Source organism: Podarcis bocagei (assembly GCF_964188305.1).
Source record: "Podarcis bocagei genome assembly, chromosome: 1".
In the NCBI taxonomy this organism is placed as follows: Eukaryota; Metazoa; Chordata; class Lepidosauria; order Squamata; family Lacertidae; genus Podarcis; species Podarcis bocagei.
The window spans coordinates 7,295,580-7,317,771 of NC_138125.1; the positions used below are offsets into that span (position 1 = coordinate 7,295,580).

The window sequence follows — 22,192 nt, forward strand, 5'->3', positions numbered from 1 at the left end:
ACTTTCTTCTGCCTTTTTGGGTTTTTTGCCAGCTAGATTCCTTCCCACACACCTCACTTTCTGATATTTACTTACATTACCAAGGTGCTAATAGTCCCCATCTCCCTCGCCCCCCCCCTTCCCTTTCTCTGCCCCATCGCAATAGGGTAACTCGAGCCTGGCTCGCCCACCCTGGGAACTGCAGGGTCCCTTGACTTCTTCTCCCCAGAATATGTGCATGTGTGTTTTAGAATGGGGGGGGGGGCATTTCTCATATATATATGACACACACACACACACACACACACATATATATTTTGTGTGTGTGTGTGTGTGTGTGTGTGTCTTTTTTTAAAAGTAGCTGCTATTTGTTGTCTGATTGCCCCCCTGGCGACGCTGTGCCCTGTTTTTCCTCTTCCCCCTGTTGTCTGTTTTTATTCTCTTCCCTCTGGCTTAGATGTGTCAATCATTCCCTGCTTGCCATTGGTTGGAGAGCCCGCGTCAAAAAAGTTGCCCGACAGGCGCTTTCGCAGCAAACCAACCCGGGAGAGGGAACGAGGGAGAGAGAGAGAGAAAGAGAGAGAGAGAGAGCAAGGGAGAGAGAGAGAGAGAGAGAGCCCTTCCAGCGTTCCGCCACCATTATTCAAAAAGTCAAATCTTACTCCAGCGCAACCTGCCACGACGCCCCTCCACTGTCCAGAGGGGGGGTTGTGGGGGTGCTTGGGGGTGCTTTTTAATTTTTTCCCAAAAAAAATATATTGTTTAAGAATCAGGTAGCATATTTTGCAAACACTCCCCTTCCCCCCCCCCAATAATCACAATAATAACTAAATTTAAAATACAGCTTTTTTACTTCTTGAAGGAGGCGGAAGGTGTCTAACGCTCTTCCTTGTGGTCTCTTTTGTAGGAGGAACAAACTCTGGCTTTGACGAACTCGGATAACTCGGCCGCGTTGTTTTGCCCCTGCTTTTTTTTAACGTGCAGATTTTCTTGAAGCTTTAAGGTAAGTGAGAAATCTATCTATCTGTTACCTTTTTTAAAAAAAAGGATTGATGTTTTATATCTTGTTAATTTCATTTTAAAAAAACGCTTTAACCGGAACGTTAAGAGTTTCCTCCCTTTTAAAACCTCGAAGCGTTAAAAAAAAGTAAGTTGCATTTTAATTTAATGGGACTTTATCATTCCTTAGAGAAAAGGACATGTGTATATGTTTGTTCGTTTTTTTAAAGAAGCGGTTAGCTCTTTTCCCTGGAATTACAACAGTACCAAACGTATCTCGGCTATAGAGTACTAGAGATATTTTGTTTGTTTTCCTTAAAAGTCGTTGAAATGTCACCTTATTATTTCGATTCCGTTTTGCAGAACGACTTGAAACGAGCACGTCGTGTTTATTCTATTTTTGTTTTCTTTTTTAAGCCTCTTCGGCTCTGCCTGGGCCTTCTGGGTTAATTGCTTTTCTTGTCTCGGGGGCGGTGGAAACGAAAAAATAAACCAGAATTTTCATTCCGAATGAAAATGCAAGAGATATAAAGCGAGGATTTTTTTGGGGGGTGGAGGGGCGCGCGGGGCGGACTGTTAATCCAAAGGCAACTTCTCAGCAAGCACTTAGGTTTACTCACGCCTCAAACCAATGCTGCCCTTGTTTACCCAGAAGTAAACCCCCCTGAATTCAATAGGCTTCTCTCCCAGTCAGTGTACACAAAATAGATTTGCGACCACCGTCCCTCCGGAGTAAGGGGTGGGGTGCGAAAACGGTTTCGCTGTAAAGTTTGCGGCTTAGCTGGCATGTTGTGAATCCAATATTTATTTTTCTTCCTTTCTTTGGGAATTTAATCCACCCGGCTCCCGGGTTACTGATAAGGCGGTTTCTCCCTGAGACTCCGATCGCTAGTCGGGTGGAGTGGGGGTCGTTTGGCAAACTCGGCGCTGGGTCTTCGAAACGCGCGAAGGAGATTCTAAGAATGGAGAGTTGGGTTAAAATGGGAGAGAGTTGAGCTAGAAAGTGGTAGCTGGGGAGGGGGCGGGTAAAGTTCAGAGAGGTGGGGGCTGGCCAGGTAGGAACCAACGTGTTGGAGAGACTCCCCCCTTCCCGTTTTATCATTCTTGCCTTCGTTGGTTTCGTGGGCTACGGGTGTTGCTAAGGTAGCAAGCTTTGGGGGCGCACAACACTCTGAAGCCAGGCAAGACAAGGCGCGCATGGGAGAAATGGAGACTCCCTAAGCCTGACTTTCTCTCTTATGGTGGGTGGGGAAAGATATTCCATGCGGACTAGAAAAGCCGTTTTGATTTCGCTTGTGCAAAAAAACAACAACACCCTTCGCTGCGCCTGGTTTGACCCTGAGAAAGCGCTCGTGATAACGGACGCAGATTCTTTCTCCTGGGGAACCTTAGGCAACCGTTCCTCATCCCACCCGGATCCAGTTTGGTTTGCTTAGAAGGAAGCCCCCTTGGCGTCAGTGGGGTGGAGTCCCGGGGATCGTCTCCCTTGTGTGGGGCTGGGGAGGCGCTGCGGCGGAGTAAACGCGCGAAGGATCGCGGGCGCCTCCTGCCCTGCTTGACCTGGGCCGACCATTTGTCTCCGAGCAATACACGCGCGCGTAACGCGCTTTTGAGACACAGGCAGGCGATCCAGCATTTCCTTAAAAAAAATCACCGAATAGGTCTAAATGTTTTCCTAGAAGTAGCTCCTGAACGTGTGAGCAGGGAGATAGTTCCTCCTCCTTCTTTTTAATTAAAAAAGTAGGAACTTTAAAGTATGGAATGGGCAAAATATTTTTGTTGCCCGAAGGCTTATTTGTGTTTTATATTTTAAAGCAAACACGCTCTTAAGCGCGCAGCTCCGTTGCTTCCACGTAAGTCTTGGGTTTGCAATCCCAATGCGCGCTTCCCTGGGAGTAACTCCCACTGAATTCAGTTGGGCTTCCTTCTGAGTCAGCGTCCAGAGGATCGGGCTAGAAAGTATTTCAGGCTTGTGTTGGATGTGTGGAATCGGACGCACGCATCTATGCAAAAATATCGGAGTCGTATATGTTTACCTTCAATGAAAGCTTATTTATTATAATCGGTTTGCCTTGTGAATTCTCGCGTTCATTGGCACAGCTATAAGGTTGAATATACATGGATTGGGCAGATAAACTTCTCTCTTTTGTATAGGAAAAATAAAACATTCTCTGTGCTCTTAGGTGCTTCAACTTTTTTTAAAAAGCAGTATATCCTATTGGAAACTACCGCGGTTCTAAGCATCATTCCCTGGAGAGCCCGCCCATTTCAGCTTGATTCTTATTGCAGGGAGAGCATGAGAGGCGTTTGGAATCGTGGCCCGCGCCTTCTGCGCCCTAGTGGGATTCGACTTTCCAAATCTTGGGTGGTGTTTTAAGTCTTAATGCAAAGGGCCCGAGGGAGGCCGAGCCTACTCACGTTTACTCGGAGGTAAAAGCAATGGGACTTCCTCTCGTTGTGAGAGCGTGGGTCAGCCACGTCCTCCGAAACCCACGTCCTAGTTAAGCGAGCAGAGAGACCCACTTTCGGGTTCGATCCACGTCTCCCTGTTCCCATCAACAAACGGATCTTGGGATTGTTTGAGGACCGAAGGATCTAAGATGTGCATCTTCTCGCTCGGAGTTCAGTGGAGTTTACTCCCAAGAAAGTGAATAAACAGAGCTTTGCAGCCTACGCCGAAATAAGCCTCCTTTAGCAAATAGGAGGAACGCCCTAGAGAAAAACCGAATTGACTAATTCGGAACGACGCTCTGTGTAGGTCAGAGCGCCCACCCTCCCGCTTGGGGTTTCCCAGATTTTCAGCCCGAAGGGCTTTCGAAGTCCCCAAACATTTTTTCTTGGCGGGTAGGGAACTTCTGACGCCTTCTTCCTCTTCCTCCCCACCCCAGGAAAGAAGTGCGAAAGTGATTGCGCGGAATCCAGAACTATGGGAAGGCCCAGGGTTAGGAATATTCGCGCGGTTGCAATTCGGTTTTGAGGAAAAGATCGGTGTATGCGTTTGTGAAAGGAGTGAAGAGAAGTGGGGGAGGGGGAGAGAGGACTTTGCATTCATATGCTGTTTTTTGTTTTGTTGTTGTTTTCCTTCGGGGAAGTATTTGTGTCTGCAAAGAAGCGTGGAGTGGAACGCGGGGTCTCCAACTGCTTACGGCCCTGGTGCGCTCTCGGCTCGCCCCTCTGCCAGTCTATATAATGTTTTCTTTCATCGTCACCATGCAGAAAATTAATCTACCCAAATGATCCTGAGAGCTGTTGCAGGCGTCCCGTAATTAAGGAACGTGTGCCGCCCGGATTATCTCGTTAGTTTATCAAGAAAACATTTATTATAATTAATTCTTGGACGGGGTAATTATAATTGAGCAGGGACAGAGCAACTGGTACATGGGGTCCTTGAGGAGGGGGGGGTCTGGAGAGGGGGGGTGAGGAGAGGGAGAGGCTGAAGCGACAGATTGCACGGAACAGCCGTTAGATCCACGTCTTCAGTGGACAAGGCCAGACAAGCCAGCTCACTCGTCCTTTGCTTAAACGGGCTTGACTTCGGATCAGGTAGGGAAGGCGAGGGAAAAGTTTTCCCTCCCGAAAGCTTTGCAAAACTGAGAGCGTCTCTTTGTCTCCATTAGTTTTAGCTGCGCCAGCCGAAGGGTGATTACTCAGAAGTAAGAATCATGGGTGTCAAGGAGGCTTGCTCGAGAGTAAGGTGTACTTGGGGTCGCAGCCTCGGCGCGCAAAAGCAAGTGTCTTGTTTCCACTCCGTGGGGAAAATGTATGCGCGTGTCTGGTTACCAGAGGAAAGGATTCCTCTTTAAAAGGAAATCACTTCTTTAGGTGAAATCTAGTGGATTTCTGGAGCACGTGGTTCTCTCCCCTCCCCCGGTGAAATAAATGGTGCTTCAACACGCTTGACTGGGGGCTGGATCGGGTCCAGAGCAAGAAGGTCTGCATGCTGTTTCTAAAGGAAACTTGAGGAGAGTTTGGAGGCAGTGAAAACAGGATCTGACTTTTAAAAAAATAGCGAGGCAACATGATGGGCTCTTCAAAACTTATCCTGTATCTCTCTCTCTAACCAGCCTTTGGTTAAAAAAAAGTATTGGGTTTGGGGAGCGGCGGACCCGAAAGACCCAAAGGAGATCTCCACCCGATGCATATTTACTCAGAAGTTAGCCCCACCTAGATCAATGGGGCTTACTCCCGAGCAAGCGCGGCTAGGATTGCAGCGCAAACGTATCCATGCTTACTCAGAAGTAAGTCCTGCTGTGTTCCTTGTCAAGTGTGCACAGAATCTCAGCCTTAAACTGCACCCCTAAGACGCACTTACTAGGGAGTAAACGCAGTTGGACTGGGTGGGACAGATTTCCGAGTAAATACTGAGAGGATTGCGCCGATAATTAGTAGCGATTAAAGCGGCTGCAACGCGCTTCCTTTGAACTGATCCTGGGCGCTGTAATAAACGCGTGTAGCTGTCACAGGCTGAGATGCTGGTGACTGACTGTCGCTAATAATAATACAGTAATAATAATATTAATAAAATATTGCACCCCGATCTCTGGGCATGTTTACTCAGAGGTTTACTCCGTTCAGTAGGGTTTACTCCCGGGTACGTGTACTAAGGTGTTAAATCACTGAAATTAATTGTAAAACTGAGATTGACTTAAATGGCTCTGGAGAGCTATAAAATAAATGAACAACAGCGCAGGTGTCCTATATATGTGCTCTAATGTTCTTTGGAGATCAGCGTTAAATACCTTAACTTTCTCAAGTGTTATATATATATATATATATATATATATATATATATATATATATATATATATATATATATAAAATTCTATGTGTTTAATTTAAAAGGGGGGGAGAGAAGTTGATTTTACAAGCACTTTACCACCCTAAAGACATTTTCCTTACTTATAAATAATACTAACTTCCAAATGAATTTAGATTTTATAACAAGTATGGGATTGGACTCCCTAGTAAGCTCAGATATCTCCATTGGGCATTGTGGAGCTTCTGAATAACAGAAGTAGAGTTTGTAAAATGCGTATTAAGGCAAATGCATTTGCTCGGTCAGGCAAAATTGTTGCAAAATTAAGCTGGGAACTTTCTCTCCCCCTCCCCCGCCCAAAAACTTGCCCTTTTGATTTCAGTGGGGAAACTTAAACGCCTGCCGAATTCTTTCCCACTGATTGGAGGACTCTTAGTTTTAGCTGGCTTGGCCCATATATATTTAGAAACAATTGCCATTTATCCTCTCTCTCTCTCTCTCATTTTTAATTCTTAAGACAAAAAGAAAATGCGCGTCTTCCTTTATGTTTAGGTATATATTTTAAAATCCACATTAGAGGCTAATGCCTTTATTAGGTCGACCAAAATATCACAAAGCAGTGTCTAATATGGCTTTTGGATTTTTTAAAATGGGCCAACAGTTTGCCTATACTAGCTTAATAGGTTCTGGTAAAATTAATAGACCGCAGGCAATCGGATGCTAAGCATTTCCCTATATATATTCCTGCAGGACTCTAAGCCGCATTTCCCCACATCCTGGCTCCCTGAGACCTGAGCTTCCAATTAATACTTCTTTCAGGGCTCGCAGCGATCTTTTTCACTTTAAATTTGAGCGAATTGCTTAACATCTCCTCCATTAATGCAACTTGAGGGGGCGGGGAGGCAATTACTTAAACGACGGTTCCCCTCGAGCCTGGGTTCTCCAGTGCAGAGTTGGTCGACTGAATGGGTCCCTCACGCGTTTAACCTGATGAAACCTCTGGTGGATGAATGGGGACTCCTAGCCACAGGAGTGTGTGTGGAGGACCGCGTTGCGCCCGGATCTCGGAAGAACCTTCCTTGGATATTGGGGCGCATTCCTTCCAAGTAAGGCTGCGATATCTTGCCCCTCCCTAAGTGAGAATCAGCCCCGCCACAGCGTGGATGCGGGAAACCATTTTAGCGCCTCACGCGTCTGATGTGCGGCTGCCGCAAAAGACCCCTTTGGTTTGTGGGCCGGAACATACGGACGTGCACGTTCCCCCAGAGAGAATTTCCTTAGGGATTTTTGTGGTCGTCTGTATGGGCCTGCGTCCGTTCGAATAAACACGCGTGGACTCGGGTCCGGTGCATGTTCAGAACGACGCGCAGGTTGGGGCGTTGATTCTGTGGCTTGGGTGTGTGTGTGCGCGTGCATGCGCGTTTCGTGACGTCATCGGCCTAAGTTCCAGGCTTCGCTTTCCCAGAGATGGCGTCATTATCCAGTTCCTCGCGGGGGTTTCGTTCGATTCTAATGAGGTTTTTGCGAGTCATCCGCCTGGGAAGGGTTTGCCTCTGTATAAATGGATCGGGGCTGTAAGGAAGGGCGGTGGCAGACTCGAATAGATGTGCCGTCCAAGCCTCTACATCCTTACTCCGAAGTAAGTCCCGTAAACTTCGGGCGGAGGTAAGGAATGTAGCTTTCCCTTGCAAGGAAGTTTTACGAAATGCATTAAACTCATCTTAGGCGTAAACTCCTGCTATTCTAGTCACGCTTAACTTGGCGATCAATGTCATTGAGGTCAAAGGGCTTTTGCTCCCGAGTAAACGTTCCTTATGGCTGGCCTACATAGCTCGAAACGGGCTGGGGGTGGGGACAGAAACTAAGTAGGATTTCCATTTGGAATCTGGACCTCCTGTTAAAGTGGGAACAATTTAGGGTGGCTGTAAACTCCCAGTAATGGAAGCGGTTTTTATAAGATTGTCTTGGGAAGGGTTGGCGCAAGTTCATCAAGTCTGCTAAACTTGGGGTGGGGTGGGGGGAGAGATTGTGGTGATAATTTGGGGAGCTCTGAGTTCAAAACTCAACTCTCTCCGCCTAACCTCGGAGGGCTGTGCAGGTGAGAATGAAATAACCTCGCCTTTCCTCCACGGAGAAACGAAAATACAGAAATTGGATAAGAACGATTTATAAACAGCAAGCTGTCCACAAAATTCTTTATTTCCTGGACAAGCGAGGAGCGGGGAGGGGGCGCAACCGGTCCAACCTCCTCCTCCTCCTCAAATTTCGAGCTCATTAGATCCTTGGAGTCACCGATCTCCTTCCTTCAAATGCTCAAGGACTGGATCTGTCAGGAATGGTTAGCATCACCTTTCGGAATACTGAGACGCTTTAGCGGCGGGGGGACGGAATCAATCGGACTTTGCGGGGAGGGCGGTTCAAAGGGCGGCTGACATCCAAATAGGTGTTAAAACGAACAAACACACACACCTCCGAAAGGCCGCTGGAGGGCGGGGCAGAGAATGGGGGGGGGGCGAAGGAACGGACAATGCAACGGTGCAAGTTCCCTTATCTTTGTGGATTGGTCTCCAAACCGAAATTGGGCAGAGGGAGGGAGCCCGGGATCTCTGATTTCCTGCTTCTCACACACAGGTCCTAATCCTCCCAATTAAGGTAACCCCCTTCGCCAAAGATAACCGGAGGGGGAAGAAAAGAGAAAGATTTTCCCACTTCTTGCAAAAGTTAATTACTTGTTTGTTTAGCTTGCAACAAGCTCCCCCCCCCTCTCCCAGTATTTCCAAAGGTCTTCGAAAACTGGGGGTCTTTCTTTCTTTCTTTTTGCCTCTAAATCTAATTAGCCCAAGTGCTAATTAGGGGGAAATTGCTGAAAGAAATCACTTCAGGCATGCAATGATAGAGGGGCTGGTGGTGCAAGGGAGGCGTCCCCCCCCCTTGCTTTTCAACCCCAGCTTAGATCTTCTCTAAAGTGGGCATTTTAATTCTAAACTTTTTTGGGGGGTTGCTTCTTCCCTTGCAATTGCAAAATCCGGGGTAATTAAAAAGCTTGTGGGGGGGGGGCGGACAACAGATACGCTCTTTTGTCGTCGAGGAAAACGTGGAAGGGGTGGGGGCTGGGGGCTGGAGAGAGGCTTTGTTAGCGGCCTTATTTATTTAGCCAAGGAGTTCTTTGTGTCTGCGAAATGGGCCCCAATCAAGTTTGGTCGGAGACAATGAACTACTTGCTAAGACCGGGGAAACGCAGGCGAATGCCCCCCCCCCCATAGCAATCCGGTGTAGCCATGAGTTGTGTGTGTGTGTGTAGGGGGTGTTCCTAAAGAAGGAGGCAATTACTGTATATATGCACTGTAACTTTTGCGCGGGGGGGGGCGGGGAGGACCGCTGGGCAGCCACGCCGAGGGATGCGCCCGCAGTGCGCATCTGGCGGTTTTGCAGGCAGTTCTCCTCGACGGCGCCTCCTTTCAATCCATTTTGCAAGAGATCCTTAAAGGGACCTTTTCTTTCCTCCCCGCGCTAGCAGCCCCTTCATCTCTTTCACTCTTTCTCTTTATTTATTTCGTTCTTTCTTTCTTTCCTTCTCCCCTCATCCCCCTCTTTTTGAAAACCAGTAGACCCGGGAGCTCCAGTCTTCCTTCCGAGGACTTCTCCGCCCTCCAGGCTCCTGAAGGAAACCCAGAAGGCGGGAGAGGAGGATCCGGTCCCCTCTTCCCACCCCCACCCCGGAATTTTGGCCATCTTTCCTCCACCCCGCCCCAACTTTAGCATGATGTCTTATCTTAAGCAACCACCTTACGCTGTCAACGGGCTGAGCCTCACCACCTCCGGAATGGATCTTCTGCATCCGTCCGTCGGGTACCCAGGTAAGCAAAAAACCAAACCAAACCGGGGGCTTCCATTCAGGGAATCGGGCCAGGGAATGATGGAGAGAAATTCTGGAGAGCATGTCGGAGTTTCCAGAGGGTACTTTGGGCGGGGGGATCCCGGCTAGATTCTGGAGTTGTGGCTGCCTGCAATCTTCGATGGACACTTTCCAGGCGTCCGAAATTACTTCCGACGGCACATATGTTTAAGCGCCCAAAGGAGAATCGCCCCACTCTCTCCATCCCATCTCCCCAAAATTAGCGTTCCATTTCCCCCTAGGTGAGGAAACTTTTGCGTAACTTTGCGAGTTCCCTGGACGGCACGTCAAGGATTTATTTTATTTATGTTTTTTATTTTGATTCTGACAGCTTGCTTGGGGAGGAAGGGGGCTCCAAACTTAAGGACCTGGAGATGGTGACCCTGCGCGGGGTGGGGGTCTTCTATTTGGATGGAGAAGGGCTGAGGGCTTGTTTCGGGTAGAGAAGGGCTTAAGAGAATCTGCAGCCGCGGTGATAGGATCCGTCATCCGCGAATGCCTCTCAGCCCGAATAGAAGCGGGCTTCCTCCAAATGCGAGTCCCGTCTTGTGCTCAAGTTTGTTTATTCTCAGGGCGGGAGGATCGTAGCCTAAGTTCTGAGCTCTGGCGCAAGGCCGGAGGTTGCCCTGATTCCAATAATTGCTGGGATTTTTTCCCTTTCCTTCGCTCCAAGACTGCTTTGGGCTCCACTGAAATCCGCGCGGCTTACTTATGAGTAAGCCGCTCGGCGTCGCTCATTGAGGCTCCTCGGGTCTGCCGAAATCAGGGTGCAATCCCGTACACACTTACCTGGGAGTAAATCTCATTAAACTCAACAGGACATACTTCTGAGTAGACGCGCACCTCCTCTGTTCACCAGGCCCACTTAACAGGACCTTAGGAGTTAAGGTTAGACTTGTGCTAGAACCCCATCTCCCGGGCATGTTTACTCGGGAGTAAGCCCCGTTCCCTTGAGTAGGGCTTTTCCTCCCCGGGTTGGCCGCGCAGCCCGATCCTATTAAGCAGAGGCGAGTCCCTACTTTTCTCCAAGGATTCCCACCCACCCCGGGGAACGTAGTTTTCCTCTCTGTGTGCGTAGATCTGGAGGAAGCCGAGCGCCTCCCCTTGAAAGCCAGGGGGACATGCGTAAGGATCGCGACGGCATGTTGCGGTCCTAGGCGCCCTTCCTTGTTAGGAAATCCTAGTGAATTCCCTGGAGCTTACCCCTGAGTAGACGTGCTATCGGAGCCCTGCCGCGAGCGTTGTGTTTACTCTAGAAGAAGCCTCCTGGCATTCCGGTTGGGGACTCGTTCACGTGGGAAACGTGTTTGGCCTCGGGATTGCCCAAAGCCTCCGTCTTAGCGGTCTTGTGGATGGGCACGCGCACGAGGCGAGTTTGCCAGTCGGGTGGCGTGGGGGTGGTGGTGGTGGTCTCGCGAGCTTCTTCCCCTGAACCCCTGCGGTCCTTTTCTTTCCCCAGCCACCCCTCGGAAGCAGCGGAGGGAGCGCACCACTTTCACCCGGGCGCAGCTGGACGTCCTGGAGGCCCTCTTCGCCAAGACCCGCTACCCGGACATCTTCATGCGAGAGGAGGTTGCGCTCAAAATCAATCTCCCCGAGTCCAGAGTCCAGGTAAGCCGAGGAGGTGGTGGCGGCGGCGGTACTGCTGCTTGTGGGGTTAGGGCTCTCCCTGTCTGAAGGGCCGTAGCTCAGAGGTAGAGCATCTGCCTTGCTTGTGAGAAGTCCCAGGTTCAAATCCCGGTATCTCCAGGGAGAGAGAGACTCCTGCCTGCAACTGCCTTCACCGGTCAGTGCAGTAGACAATGTTCCGCTTCTCTAGCACCCCAGAGGTATGCATAGAACAAAGCGAGGAAGCATAGGATGTTGTCTTATACTGAATCAGACCACTGGTCCATCTAGCTCCATATTGTCTACACGGACTGGCAGCAGCTCTCCAAGGTTTCAGGCAGGAGACACTCCCTGCCTGGGGATGCCTGAACCTGGGACCTCCTGCATATAGATCAGATGCTGTACCACGTGGCTCCGGACCATCCCCAATAGTCCTTGCTTCCAGTGTACCACACACACTCCAAAAAAAGTGAAGGCAGATTAAACAGTGGACGCACACACACATTTCAGATTAATGTGGTGGGCAGCAGTCAAGAGGTTTGAATAGGGGAGAGATAAATTTGATAGGCCTTCGTCTCTCTTGCTGCCTCTACCTCCTCACATACAACAGTCCTGTGCAGTAGGACATGTGGTTACCATTCAGGAGAACTTGTGTGGGTCTTCAGGGTGGCTCGAGTTTGATGTACCAGGGTGCCGTGTCTGATTTCCAGGAGGGTGAGGTGGAAGAGTCTCAGCAAAGGCTTTAACCAGATATGCACACAATCTGAAGGCACATGAGGTCACGGTTTTGCTTTGCTGTTATTAATAAGATCTGGGGCTGGTCAGTGCCTGCCTGGGAACCACATCAAGATGCCCCCTTGTGTTCCACAACGAAGGAAAAGCAGGATATAAAAGTTAAAATACAGCAACAATAAATAAATAAATAATTTTTTGGAATCTTTGATTCCTTTCCCAAACCTCATACAACTTACAGCAGGGTTACTCATTCACGTTTTGTAACCTGCCTATTTTTAGAAAAAGAAAACTCGCGCATTTAATTGATTATAAGAGAAGGGAGCTAAGTAGCCATTAATCCAGCTAACTCCTGAAACACAGGGTGGGGAGGGGCACCCATCAAATCTCCCCAAATGATGCCCCTGAAATGTAGACCTTGAAAGCACAAACCTAGCATGCTTTCCCTCCCCCCCCCCGCCCGCCCCCCAAGCTCCTGGTTTTATTCCCACTTCTTAAGACACTACATTATAAAAAAAAGAGTTTAAATCTAGGATGATTTCTGCATGTATTGAAAGGAGTAGTGGGTTGGAGTAATTTGCGAATGACTGCAAATGTATATAACCTATAGATGAACTTGTTGTTGCAGCAGGAGCCAGGGTTGGTTCTGCACTCTCTGTCCAGAGCCAGGGGCCGGCCCTACCGTGAGACAAGGAGAGGCAACTGCTACAGGTAGCAGGTTCTGGTGGGCTTGGGGCAGTGAGAGCAGCCTCCTGGCTGTTCCTCCTAAGCCCTAGGGATCAGGGCAGGCATAGGCAAACTCGGCCCTCCAGATGTTTTGAGACTACAATTCCCATCATCCCTGGCCGCTGGTCCTGTTAGCTAGGGGTGATGGGAGTTGTAGTCCCAAAACATCTGGAGGGTTGAGTCTGCCTATGACTGGATCAGGGTCATTTTCTTCTGTTGGAGGACAGAGCTGTGTGTTCCATATAGTCTGTTGGTACCTTGGAGACTGCTGTCCCATTGCGGGTGCTGAAGGGAGATCCATGCTGTGCTCCTTTGCTTTGAGGTCCAAAAATTCTTGGGTCTGGCCATGTCCAGGGCACTCAGTACTAAATCTGGTGGTCCACTTCTGCCACCATGTGCTCTGGGCAGTGGGACATGCAGGTCCTTCGGAGATGTTGGGGGGGGGAGGGGTTTGCAGACCAGAGATCACAGTTATTAGGTTGTAAGGTTAAAATTCTTTCTAAAACGTACAAACTATTATTGGATAGGAAATGAAGGAGGAGTTGGTCAAGTCATCAATGATTTAGTTGGGCTAGGGCTAGGGCACACAATATTGATTTAAACTTATGGGAACATCTATGGACAAACAACTTCAAATTCATGGCATGCTATACTTTAAAGGAAAACCATCTATAGATGGTCCACAGGTGGTATTTAACACCAAATAGGCTGGCAAAGATGTTTAAATCATAGAGTGATAAATGCTGGATTACACTGAATGGATGTGGGCAGTGGCGTAGCGTGGGTTGTCAGCACCCGGGGCAAGGCAAGTAATTTGCGCCCCCTAACCCATGGATTTGCGCCCCCTAACCCATGGATTTGCGCCCCCTAACCCTAACCCCCAGATGTTGCGCCTGGTGCGGCCGGCCCCCCCTGCACCCCCCACGCTACGCCACTGGATGTGGGAGGCAATTCCTAGGCCCTCTGTGGCTTTCTATATCTTATTTTCATCTTATGGTTATGCCTCTCCTTTCTTCCATCATGGAGCGAGTGGTTCCCAGGTAGTTCTCCCACCCAGGTACAGACTGGACCCAGATGGCAGCTGCAACACATGCCCTCGACTCTCTAGTTGGCCTCGCCAGCTGTTTTTGATCAGAATTGAGCCCAATTGCCTTTAGTCCCTCAACCCATTGGTCCTTGAGGTGACAGGCCTCTGTATCTGTTCCGTCAAATAAAAGAAGGAGACCCTAATGCTAAATTATTGGCTTCCACCCCAAATAACTACACACATTGTGTATTCCGCTTTGAGTTCACACCAGATTCCAGAACCGTCAAGAGAGAGAGAGAGAGAGAGAGAGAGAGAGAGAGCAGAAAAGATCTTCCTCCACTGTCCACTTCACAGGGTTGATTGAAACCAGGTGAAATCCAGCTCTATTAAAACCAAATTTGGGGTGGGAGGGCTGTTTTGTCATTGGCTACAGTGGAGTATGTCTGCCGCTGGATGAAATAGGTGCAACCATGGATCTGTGGTAGTCTGACCCCAAAGCTGAATTATGTGGCATGTGTCATTTGGAAAGCTGTCCTGGGAGAAATGCAAACTCTGTAACGTAGGAAAGCTTTCTCCCTGCAGTTGACCATAAATGCAAAAATGATTCACACATAACGAAATGTTATATGAAGAAGAAATTTAAGTCCAAATCCAGATCACAGTGTAGTGTTACTATAGCTGGGGTTGCCATGTGTCCTCTTTATCCAGGACAAGTCCTCCTTTTCAGGGATAAAATGTCTGTCCGAGTGGATTTTTCAAATTTGCCAAAACGTTTATGGCTCTGCTTTCTGGATGAGACATAGACACAACTGGTGGTTGAAGACTTGCTTTCCTCTTCTCTTCTCCTGCCCCCTGCTCAGCAATATATCACAGCTTCTATAGCCCACATATAGTAGGGGGTATGTAAAATGAGAGTCGTCATAGCGTCCTCTTTTTTGCTTTTCAAAATCTGGCAAGCCTATCACATGTGCGCTCGCTTTCTGTATGCATGCTTTGAAGATGCATTTTTGTCTGTGGTGACATACTTGTGCATAGGGTCTATGTGCAATATATAGAGAGAGGGCTGTAAGGAAACATACACTCCCCAAAAAATCCCTCCTCCAGCCGTCTGCAAGCCCCTGGATCATAAAATGATTCAATTTAGATACAAGTTTCCCGTGACTTTCATGTATACATTTTTACCCTTTGAAAGGGCTCTGAATTTTGAAGCAAAGACCACTTAGTTCAATGAAGCTTGCTTTTCAGTAGTTATGGGCTGAGCTGCCTAGATGTTTGCAAGAAAGGCTGTGCGGTAGACATGGCAAAAGATATGTGCTTTCATCCCTAAGAGACACTTGATGACATCACCTCTCTCACTAATAGTGTATTCTAAGCAACAGGAATCAGCAAGGCGAATTTACACCATAGACTTAAACTGGTTTAATAGCCTTTCACTCTCTCTGGGAAAGCCTGGGAACTGGAATACAGATATGCCTGAAAAAGGACCCTTAGTATCCTTATAACACAGTTAACTATCATGTTAAACAAGTGTATAAACAATATGTTTGTAGTAGAAATCTGCCCATACTGGGAGGTAGAGGAATCAGTTACCTTTATTCATGCTTTCATTTTTAACACCTATCCCAGCCTTCGTGAGCCGGTGCCCTCCAAATGTTTTGAGCTACAACTCCCATCAGCCCCAGCCAGCACATCATTGATGGGAATTGTCGTCCAACGCAACTGGAGGGCACCAGGTTGACCTTTTCAAAATATATTTCTTGGAATATATTTGATGGCCACTTCACTTTCACACACGTGACCTCCAACCGAAACTGCAGCTAGTTGTAGCTTTCCAACAACTCTGCCTGTATGAGTGACGTGCATGCTGCAATTCTCTTTTACATTTTTTAAAAAATGTGCCGAAGGTTTAATTAATACGAAGAGGCCGCTAGTCCTCATTGGGATTAGCCAGACTTGGGGGTCTTTTTGCATTATGCGCAACAAACCTCATGGGCACCTGAGACGGAGAGCTAGGAGCCATGACAGCTTTTTAGCACACGTGTTCGTAAAATGCATTGCCTTCGAAACGCATCCTTGCCACCCACAATATGATACAGACACAACCTGTAGAAGTCTTCCCCCACCATCTGTACTGTAGGATCAGAGAAAGACCCACTTCCTTCCCTGCTGGAGGGGAAGGGAGATGTCTGTGTGCGCAGTTCAGTTTCTGAGGGAGTGTACTGACCGCAGAGGGAAGCTCCCTTCTGCAAATGGCTGTTCTCCATGCCTTGAGGAAGTTGCACTTGATGGAAATGCTCAAGGCTTTCTGCTAAGAGAGGTGATCTCTTGCAACAGAGGAGCCTTCTCTTCAATGCTCTCTCATAGATGAAGCAGCAAAGAGCAGTCCTGTTACACTCTGAGCTTGTCTACGCTTCTGTTTTTTAGCACTAGATCAGAACAGATGGCAATCTGCAGAATAAATTGCCATTTATTCTAATTCAGCTCTGAAGTTCGGGTTTCCTGGGAGAAAGTGGGGGGGGGAGAGACAGAGGATGAGCCCTTAGTGAGAAATTTGGGGAGTGAGGTGGCCAAGCAGATAGGCATCTCTCCTTAGTACTGTAGCTCTGAAGCCACTGTGGTCTAGTGGCTGTGGAATATCATCTGCTCCGAAGGGTTGACCACAAATCAGCACGCTTTTAACTCTGTGTATTTTTGCCTAGATACTATTTTTGTATTAGTTGGCTGAGCAATCAAAGAGATTAATGGGATGTGGCTGCTTTCTTTAAAGACAAATCTGCCTAACATTTGCAACATTAGTAGGACTTTGGTGTTAGCAAAAGGTTCAGGCCCACAGCAAATGCGTGTATTCATTTATTTATTTTGGGGTTTTCTTTCCCGCTTTCTATTTAGAACTGATCAATGTGGATGACAATATAAATCACATGAAGAGTAAAGCGAACTAAGCATGATTATGCACCACCAAAATGATTTCATTTTTAAAAAGCAGCAGCGCCTCAGTAGACATTTAAAATGCTTGCAGCCCAGAACAATATTAAGAAGCAGCATTTAGTTTGCTATTCAAAAGCAATATTTAGCAGAGGAAAAATCAGGAATGATATAACACATTCCTCAGCTGCTTCTTTCCTTCCTCTCTTTTTTTCCTCCCTCCTCCTCCTCCTCCTCTTTTTCCTAGATAAGCAAAACTTTTAGTATTCAAAATTAAAACAAGCAGAAACCACTGTGAAGCAGCTGTTGGGCAATGACCTGGGGTACCATGACCCGACCCAGACCCCGTGATCATCACCTGAGGCCCTTCTTTGTGGGCTTCCTCTGTGAGAGGTCTGGAGGGTGGGAATACGAAATTGGGCCTTTTCTGTGGTGGCTCCCCATCTGTGGAATGCTCTTCTCAGCAAGGCTCTTCTGACGCCTTTGTTACATATCTTAGGTGTCAGGCAGAAGCATCCCTCTTCCCCCAGGTACCAAAATGGCAGCATGAAACAGTGGTTGTGTTGAACCATCTTGCCTATGATTTGGATTCTACCATAGAACCCTTTTGGTTCTGCCATTACTAAACAAAATCTGTGACTCTGCAACTTCCAATGAATAGGACACCCTGGCTGTGGAATATTTTTCCCACTGAACATAGGCAGGTACCCACAGGGGTTAGCTTTTGGAGCTAGGTAAACTGTCAGGGACCCTTTACCTTTACCTTTACCTTTAAAAGCCTTCCACTAGGCCTTTTGAGCTGGCCTAATACTGGCCTAGGATTGGGAAGGACAGACGGAGGAACGTTATATACGAAACTGAGTTCTGAATTTTTTTATTTGCTGGGGTGGGTGTGTTAATGGCTGTTAGTGATGTGGAGTGATACCTCGTGACCATGACCCTTTAATCAGGTTACGATGAAGGGTGGAATTAACTGGGGAGGGAAAGAAGGATGTTATGTGTGTGTGTGTGTGTGTGTGTGTGTGTGTGTGAGAGAGAGAGAGAGAGAGAGAGAGAGAGAGAGAGAGAGAGAGAGAGCGCTTCTCATTATATAGGGGAAAGTGTTAGAATTCTTACATCAAATAATGGGTACTCCACTGCCCATCACCAATAATAATAATAATAATAATAATAATAATAATAATAATAATAATTTATTATTTGTACCCCGCCCATCTGGCTGGGTTTCCCCAGCCACTCTGGGCAGCTTCCAACAAAGACCAAAAATACACTAAAATATCACACATTAAAAACTTCCCTGAAGTTTTCCCTGTGTAAGGTATCCTATTTGCAGTACGTTCTGCTAACTTGGGGTACATTTAAAAAGAGCACCCCTCTCCCCGTAGTCTAAAATGGTACAATCCTGTCCAACCACTCACAGCTGCCCTGCACAAACCTAGCCTCCATCGCATAACTTTGGGCAGTAGACCTAGCCTTGGGAAGTCAAGGAGTCCAGAACATCATGGAGACTCAGGGTGGCCTTTCAGAGGACTGAGCCTCTTGGATGGTGCAAGGGTGTTGTGTTCGAGGGAGGAAAAGCTGGAACTGGCACACACACACAAGCACACGCCCCATTTGAAAGCAAATCTCATTGATTCCACTGGAGAATGCTCTCCCTTGCATGCGCCTCGGATGGAGGCCTTTAATGTCAGTCCAACCCTACTGTGACTCTGAAGGGGAAGCAGGGAGACTTCCTAGCTGACTGCTCCCCATTCAAAGACCTGATCCTGTAGGTGGGCTGGAAGAGGAAAGAATACGCAGCTCATTTAAAAGAACAAGCCTGATTCCCTCCCACCCAATTGCTCCCTTAATTGTTAAAACCCCCCTCCCTTTCTAATACTCTGTTCTTTTTAATTAAGGGCTTGACTTCAATAGGACTTAAGTGGAGGTCCTTGGGGTACCCTAAGCTGGCAAGCTCACGGGCTTGGGAGGGGCTTCTCTCCTCTCCCCCACCCACCCACCCTTTCCCCAAAGTGGCCTTCTTAAGCAATTGGGTTTGCTTAGTTCTACATGTGAAATCACTGGTCGGAATCCCCTGAGGTCAAGCTGGCGCCATAAAGGAGCTTCCAACTCTTACATTCCTTTTAGTGGTCTGAGATACAAGCGTTGGTGATGATCCCTTGCTTTATGAAGGCTGTGGAGCCTCTCTTGCTGGGTACAGAAAACCAGTAATCGGGGAGTCTCAAATATGAGGAAGCTGAGAGAAGGGAACAATGGAACAGTCAAATCATATCTGGCTGCTGAGGGCTCACATCTCATGATCATCAACCTTGGTCACCTTGACTCAAACCGCAGCTCTTGGCTCCCATTGACCAGTCGCAGGTGATAAACCATCACAGAATCTCAAATTGCAGGCTGAGAAGCCTCCAAGTTAGACATGTGTTGGCTTTGCTTCCATGATGCCACAGCACCATCAGAGCTATCGCCATATTTTTCTCCTTCAGATGAATGAATGAATGAATGAATGAATGAATATACTTCTTAGGTAAAAACAAAAAAATACCCAAGGAATTTTGATGGGAGCAAAGAAATTGGGAAGACTAACTGAGAAGTTCACTAAAAAAATATTAAGGCAGGTTATTCGTCGGGTTGAATTGTAGGTGTTGTCTGCCTCTCACCAGAGCCTGCTGTGCTTTGGGGAGTCCAGGGTATGCTAAAGGTAATATTTCCATTCAATGAGCAAAGCTGATCAGATATAGGATTAGAGTTGTCATGAAAAGCAAAGTTTTGAAACAAATATGCTCCTTGCTCCCTGAAACTTGCCGTTCAAACCACGCACTGCGTTGTGGTGAGCCAACGTTGACTCTTGACCTGCTTGAAGAAAGCACACAAGGAATTTTGAAGGAAGGAAAAATATTTGAAAAGAGCAGTGCTCTTTATCCATGGAATTCCTCCTGCCCTTAAATTCTACCTTGAAATCAGAGCCATTGTTGCGTACGACTTTGCTGCGATTTACATGACTAACGAGCGTTCTTCTTCTGTTCCCGCTTTTTCCTATTGGTTTTCCAGGTGTGGTTCAAAAACCGGCGCGCCAAGTGTCGCCAACAGCAGCAGCAGCAGCAGAATGGGGGCCAGAACAAAGTGAGGCCCGCGAAGAAGAAGAGCTCTCCAGCCCGAGAAGTGAGTTCAGAGAGCGGGACCAGTGGGCAGTTCACGCCTCCAACCAGCACCTCAGTCCCTACCATCTCCAGCAGCAGTGCCCCAGTGTCCATCTGGAGCCCTGCCTCCATTTCCCCACTCTCTGACCCCCTGTCCACCTCTTCTTCATGCATGCAGAGGTCTTACCCTATGACCTACACTCAGGCTTCTGGCTACAGCCAAGGGTACGCTGGCTCAACTTCCTATTTTGGAGGGATGGACTGTGGATCTTATCTAACCCCTATGCACCACCAGCTCCCCGGACCGGGGGCTGCCCTTAGCCCCATGGGCACCAATGCTGTTGCCAGCCATCTCAACCAGTCTCCGGCTTCACTCTCCACCCAGGGCTATGGGGCTTCAAGTTTGGGGTTTAACTCGACCACCGATTGCTTGGATTATAAGGACCAAACAGCCTCCTGGAAGCTAAACTTCAATGCTGACTGCTTGGATTATAAAGACCAGACGTCCTCCTGGAAGTTCCAGGTTTTGTGAAGACCTGTTAGGAACCCTTTTGTGCTCGATGATGACGGTTGATAACAATAAGGATTGTGAAGATGTTGTCAGGACAGACGAGACAGTGCCCATGGCAGGTCGAACATTCCAACTTGTAGTCAGGTCTTTTGGTTTTAAATTAAAAGAGAAACGCGAGCAGGACACAAGTAAATAAACAACTTAAAAGACAAGAAAGACAGTGTGCCGTGATCTATTCTGCCGATTTAATCTTTCGCTCAGAAGCTCTGGAAAGGAAGAGAAGAAGGAAGGACACCTTATGGGGGCAGACTCACAGCCCACTCTGTTCTTGATAGTTTTAGCCTATTTGTTGAGTTCCTTTGTCTGAATGGGATGGAAGATCTTTCCAACTATGGGCCAAGTTTTCCGTGGGGTGGGCTGGATTGGTTGTGTGTGTGTGTGTGTGTGGTTTGTTTTTTTAAAGGAAAATGTCTAGATTTTTTTTTCTTCTTTCTTTTTGTGTGTGTATGGGGAAGAAAACGCACCCCTTCCTCTCTCCTCCTCCCCAGTTTGTCATCCAACCCTTTGGTTCAAAATATTTTTTAAAAAAAACAAAAAAAATGGACAATGTCTATATCTCTCTCTCTCGAGCTCCTTTAATTGCTTCCGAGCCAGCGTTTGGCAAAGTTGGCCACAGGAGAATCCAGGAAACAACACAAAGAAAGAACTCGGTTCAGAGCAATGTGGGGTTGTGAGTCTGATTGTCTTAGCTGCACTACTTTATTTAAGAGGGGAAAAAAATAAGAATAATGTCCATAAGGAGTCAATATGTAGTTTTTAAGAGACAATCAGTGTGTGTCTTATATAAATGGTACATATGTGGTTTTTAATCTGTGCTAGACTTTAAAACTGTGATCTCCTGTATTGTATGCAACCATAGACCCCGTGCCAGCAGGGGGTTCTGCTGTGATTTTAAATAGGTTATAATTAACAGTGAAATTTGAGCAAGTGAATTACATATGACCACTTCTCTTTCTCTCTCTTTTCTTTCTTTCTTCCTTTCTCTCTCTCTCTTTTTTTTAAAAAATTGCCTTTCACCAGAGGTAAACTGCACTGAAAAAAAACAAAACAAAAACCTTTTTACAACAAACTGTCTCTGAATGAATGAATGAACCACGAGATTTGGAAGACAAACCCTGTCGATAGATCAAAAATACACAAGGACTTTTAAAATTCATCTGCTTAACAATAGCTTACTGTTGGGGGAGGGGGTAAGGAGACAAATATTTAAGACATTGGTCAATTGCTCTGACCTTGAATTTCCAAAAGGAGAAATTCATTGTTGTTTTTAATGCTTGCAGATGTGCAATTAAAAAAAAAGAGAAATATATGCATAAACCTTTTCTTTTCTGGATTTGGCAGATATGTATAATTATATTAAAATGGTTCTAGCACAAGCAATGGTCGTGTCTTCCGGTTTCCTTGCAAAGGCACTTTTTGAAATCTGGATTCACTTTTTTTGGGAGGGGAGGAGGGGATCCAGGAAGGGAGAGAATTGGGTGATGGGTTAGGTAGGTCAGGGTATCTCTTGCTATGCTGTAATGCCAGAAAAGCTATATATATATATATATTCAGATAAGCTCCCTGTGATTCGTTTTCGGAACATTTGGTGGTTGCCAAACCAACAAACTGATCTCTCCGCACCGGAGACAGGAGCCAGATCTTTGATTCGGGGCTATTGGGTATTTTTGTGTGGTTAGGTTAGGAAATGAACTGGACTTCTGTAAATGTCTCTCTTTTGTGGTGGGGTGAGAGTAGAAAGCTGTGGTGTATGTGCGAGTGGGACTTTTTTGTAGATTAATTTAGGGGGTTGAAAGGGAGAGGAGGGGAGATAAAGGAGGGTGGGAGAGATCCTGGG

The 22,192-nt window shown here is 47.2% G+C and overlaps 1 protein-coding gene across 3 annotated transcripts; it reads left to right on the plus strand.

The window, feature by feature from the left end:
• The first annotated feature begins 507 nt into the window (after window positions 1-507).
• OTX2 (orthodenticle homeobox 2) lies at window positions 508-21,739 on the plus strand. 3 transcript variants are annotated; one of them, XM_081194189.1, is made up of 5 exons: window positions 508-752; window positions 887-986; window positions 9,340-9,591; window positions 11,089-11,240; window positions 19,696-21,739. In XM_081194189.1, exons 3-5 carry the CDS (start codon window positions 9,495-9,497, stop codon window positions 20,314-20,316), a joined length of 870 nt encoding a protein of 289 aa, XP_081050315.1. In that variant the 5' UTR covers window positions 508-752; window positions 887-986; window positions 9,340-9,494; the 3' UTR covers window positions 20,317-21,739. The 3 variants fall into 3 exon arrangements, with proteins under 3 accessions (XP_081050315.1, XP_081050316.1, XP_081050317.1); XM_081194190.1 differs by having other exon boundaries at window positions 887-982; XM_081194191.1 differs by having other exon boundaries at window positions 887-982; window positions 9,343-9,591.
• The last annotated feature ends 453 nt before the right edge of the window (window positions 21,740-22,192 follow it).